Below are 4,439 nucleotides of genomic sequence, written 5' to 3'. Positions count from 1 at the left end.
ATCATCTTTTTTTCTTTATTTTTCTTAATTAAAAAAAATAATATATATTTATTTTATTAAATAAATTTATTTGTACAAACAAACTAACATATATATATATTAGCCTATTTATTTGTTTATTTATTTTACTTAACACGTATAAAATAAAATAATATTTTTAATAATAAATTAAATTATTTAAAATTCAGACTATTTATCAAAATTATTATTTATTTTATTTGCAATATTTTATTTTATTAATAATAGTTAAGTAAATTCTATTTTGGATATAATAAATACGATATTACTATATCTAAAGTAATTTGTAAGCAATGAGTTTATACAAGATTTAAAAAATTATTTCTATAAGTTCGGAAATATTAAAAATAAAAAAATTTAGAGAACAAAATTAGTGTCAAATTCACCTGATCTGATCTTAAATTTCTAAAGGAGAGAATTAATATATCAATCAGACATAGAGAGAATAACATCAATGTCAATATTTATTTTTTAACTCTTTTTTTTTTCTAAATATTTCTGGAACACTTTCAATAACCTTGTTATTGACATTTAGGAAATGATTTGAGCAAAAGACATATTTTCCTCCTTTTAGTCAAATAACAGCTAATTCGTCTCAATTGAAATAGAAAAATTGTGATTCTGACAGCTTTATTTATAAAAAACTTAACAATTGAAAATATATTTTTAATACTTCAAAAAAATTGAGAGTGCCTTAGTATTTCTAGAAGACATGCTCAAAATTCTCTTATCTAGTTCTTTCTAAAATGAGACTGATTTTGATTGGGGTTTGAGTTTGGGTTTGAGTTCGGGTTCGGGTTTGAGTTTGGGTTTGGGTTTGGGTTTGGGTTTGGACCACGGTTTAGAGCAAATCCAGGTATAGGCACCAAAACTCCTACAGGATGAAAATCATGTCTCCTCTCCAAAGGCACCAAAACTGAGTTGTTGCCATGACTACTGAACTGGGTAGAATTATTATTCCACAAATAAGTAGGTGGAGACCAGTTCTGCAAATTTGGAATGTGATAATCAAATTTATTATTTCAGTAGTATAAAAAAAAGAAGGAAAACTGTGTTGAGTTGTACCGGTAGATGGTGGAAAGGTTGAGGACCGCCCTGGTGCATTGGTCTTTCTTCGAAACCAGGTACCAAACTCAATGTATCCATTCTCATAGCCAATGTTGGTGCTTGATAAGGAACAAACAAAGGAGTATTGGACCATACAAAAGTAGGAGGGTGTATTCTATTTTCAACACCAAACTTACTCCACAATAGGTTCCTTATATGGTCGTCGAATTCTCCACTGAGCTCACACAGTGGATACCGACATTCTAAGTCAGTCGCAATACAATCAAGGTCCAGTCTCTCCGAACCATCTATAGAGTTCTCATCATCACTCTCTATTAGCACCATATCCTTATCGCATTCTCCTTCAGATGTTGCACTGTTCTCAGACTTCGCATTTTCAGAAGTGAATAATCTGTGTCCATGCCTCTTTATTGTGGTCGAGAAGAACTTCTTCACACTGTGTGCAATTTCGTCGTTTGGGGATTCAAGTGCTAGACGGAGAGTTTTAGCGCCCAACCTAAATGCACTACATATGCGTTGAAAGTTACCTATAGAAACATAAACACAATATATCTTAATCATATAACATTTATTCAATAATTAGGAAACAAATATTGAATAAAATATAGTGTTTGAAGAGTGTCCAACCTTTATTGACACTGCGTCCAAGGTTGTTGTTTTCCTTCATCGGATCAACGATGTTAAGGAACATAGCCGGAAATATTTTCAAATTCTCATCATGTCTTGATGCAACATTGAAGAAATCCGTACAATTCCTCAGAAAATCCTCGGGAAACAAGATATCATTTGTCAAATTCACCGGGTTCTCAACTGTAGAATTCATGGGCAAAAAAGATAGCATTTTAGTTTTCCAAAATTAAATATCCCAATAATTATAATTTTATAAAAAAAAATCAAACTTACCAACTATATTTGGCAGTGCTGATTTTAATATTGGACCTTTCACACTAACTCCTAGAATTTTCCAGTTAAACTTGCTGAAGTAATCCAAGAACCGATCAAGAACCTAAAGAGCATAAATAATTGTAATCAAATGCATAAATTTCTAATGTATATTTAGTTCAAAAAAGATGAATTACCTCAAGAGGCTGGTTTAAGTCCTGATTGAACATCTGGAATATGTACAATACCATTATTTCCAAACCATATGTAGAAATCAGACTATTGCGTGCACCAAGAATGCGACTCTCATGAAAACACCAGGTCTTTATTAGAATAAGGCTACGTTTGAAGAGGTGGTCCTTCCCAATAACACGATCCATCTATTAATGTGAAAGAACTTCCCCTTCTTAGATGTTATTTTGTATGTTGAATAAAGATAAAAATAACACATTACCTTCTCAAGAAAACATAAACTAGAAAGACCGCCTAATTGGTTGAACGAAATGTCAACAGCTGTGTTCTGAACAAGGCATTTTATTATTTTAACCTGTCATCACATCATCACAACACACAAACCATGACAAATAAAGAAATAGAGAAATAGTTAGGATGATCCTTTCTTTGACATTTTTATAGAAATTAAACAATTCTAATCATAAGGGGAGAATCAATCAAACTTTAAAATCATACCTCAGCACCATCAATGAAGTGTATTGACTCAACTTTGAACTGAGCATTTTCATTCACTTGTTCCCTCAGAAGAACTGCATGCAAATCAACTGGCAACATGTGCTTACAAGTAGGGTTGTTAACCACGGTTAAGTCAATATCCCCGTCTGGGAGATAGGTCTTCAAAGGGCCAGAACCATATGGAAACACCTTCAAACAAGAGGGAATTCGGTCTTGTTGTGAAATACATGTTTATTTTCAGATGAAAGATATAAGGTAAAGAAATTAAAAGGAATTTACTGATCCCTAATCGATGTAGAAAACAATTCAACCACTCAAAGTATGGTATAGAGGATGAATTGATTTATCCTTTGACATAGTAATCAATCACATAAGATCTGTATATAACATGATGTGAAGCTAATTTATGCATAAACAACCAAACCCCAAAAGAAGAAAAGGGTTAAAAACCCAGGATCTGTATTCTGTATCCTATATATATAGAGACAGAAAATGAAAAAATGACCCTGGAATTCAAGGTTTATGATCTATCTACACCCTGAATCTACTTCATTCTTCTATCTATGCGATTGGAAAGCTAAAAGGAGAATTACGAAAAGCAGAATTGACGTACCTGGTGTCCAAAGGTTGTTTTAACGAGTCTCTGAAAGTACTCGATTATCCCTTTCCTCTTCTCTTCCGAGTCGAGGGTTGGTTGAATGCACTGTAAAACCACATTGATGGTTTCATCAGCAACAGATACAGGTCGGCGATCTCCCATATAGGCTATCTATCTATCTAAACAACCAAAAATGAGAAGATTAAGAAAATGGGTTATCGAAAAGATCAAACTTCACCCACATTATATATAGAGACAACCCCGTTGACAGTAGGTGAAATCAATCAATGAGAAGGATATATGAATCAAAATTCATTGGCTTTTTTTTCTTCTTTTTACCAGTAAAGCAAAACAAAAGTGAAACAAAAGCAAAACCCTCTCACTCTCCCTCTCTCTCTTTTTGTCTGTCTTACATTTAAATTAGAGACCAGTAGATAATACGGCGTCGTATCATCTTTATGTTATATGTATTATTTTTCTTTTTGTTACAATTTCCTATAAAATTAATATATATATATATAATATAGTTAAATCATATTTATCTTTATTTTATTTATTTATTTTTAATTTGGTTGGTAAGAATATATTCAAATATAGGACTACTAACTTAATATTTAATATTAAATTTAAGTGTGACTTTTAAGTTGGTTCTTTTTTATGATTCAGTGTTTATTAATTAAGTTTGAAAAAAATTTAAGGCGATATTTTGCGTTAAATGAGCACTTTGTACTAACTTTTGATTCTATTTTTGTCGTTTCGTGTGTTACATTATCTTATATGGACAATACCATGATTGGTCGAGTCGAAATATGTACGGTTGACGGACAAATGAATTAAATAGTTTTTTTAAACAATAACAAAAAGTAGAGTTTTATCGCTTGTGTATTATGTTTAAACAAAAAGTAGAGTTTGATCGCTTGTGTATTATATATCTCATATGTACACTATCATTGATCCCGACCTTTGTGTGGACAGAGTAATGAATCAAATAGATTTTGAACCAATGATTAATAAAAGTCTTTTCTCGTGGTTTTATGTTTGATCTTCATAAATGGAAGTTGTGTACGGATCAAATTAATATTAAATTAATCAAATATGAGAATTTTGTCGTTTACAATACAATAATAAGTTGCGAATTTTTTTTGTACATTAGCGACAAATAAAAAAAAGTAGAGTTCAGTAC

General features: G+C 31.3%; 1 protein-coding gene across 1 annotated transcript; it reads right to left on the bottom strand.

Moving 5' to 3' along the window:
• Positions 1-616: 616 nt before the first annotated feature.
• LOC124939282 lies at positions 617-3,592 on the bottom strand. Its single transcript, XM_047479769.1, has 8 exons — positions 3,272-3,592; positions 2,659-2,847; positions 2,423-2,515; positions 2,166-2,348; positions 1,990-2,092; positions 1,714-1,896; positions 1,084-1,613; positions 617-1,004 (listed from the first exon to the last, which is right to left on the bottom strand). The coding sequence occupies exons 1-8, from the start codon at positions 3,416-3,418 to the stop codon at positions 750-752; spliced, it is 1,683 nt and encodes a 560-aa protein (XP_047335725.1). The 5' UTR covers positions 3,419-3,592; the 3' UTR covers positions 617-749.
• Between the last annotated feature and the right edge of the window lie 847 nt (positions 3,593-4,439).

Source organism: Impatiens glandulifera, chromosome 5, assembly GCF_907164915.1.
Source record: "Impatiens glandulifera chromosome 5, dImpGla2.1, whole genome shotgun sequence".
Lineage (NCBI taxonomy): Eukaryota > Viridiplantae > Streptophyta > Magnoliopsida > Ericales > Balsaminaceae > Impatiens > Impatiens glandulifera.
This window is presented reverse-complemented; position numbering and strand designations above follow the sequence as displayed.

Excerpts from the sequence above, each read along its gene's own strand:
- LOC124939282 (XM_047479769.1), bottom strand. The coding sequence starts at position 3,418 with ATGGGAGATCGCCGACCTGTATCTGTTGCTGATGAAACCATCAATGTG. Across the intron at positions 1,897-1,989 it reads AGCACTGCCAAATATAGTTG|TTGAGAACCCGGTGAATTTG; the intron begins GTAAGTTTGATT and ends TGAATTCTACAG. Across the intron at positions 1,614-1,713 it reads TGGACGCAGTGTCAATAAAG|GTAACTTTCAACGCATATGT; the intron begins GTTGGACACTCT and ends ATGTTTCTATAG.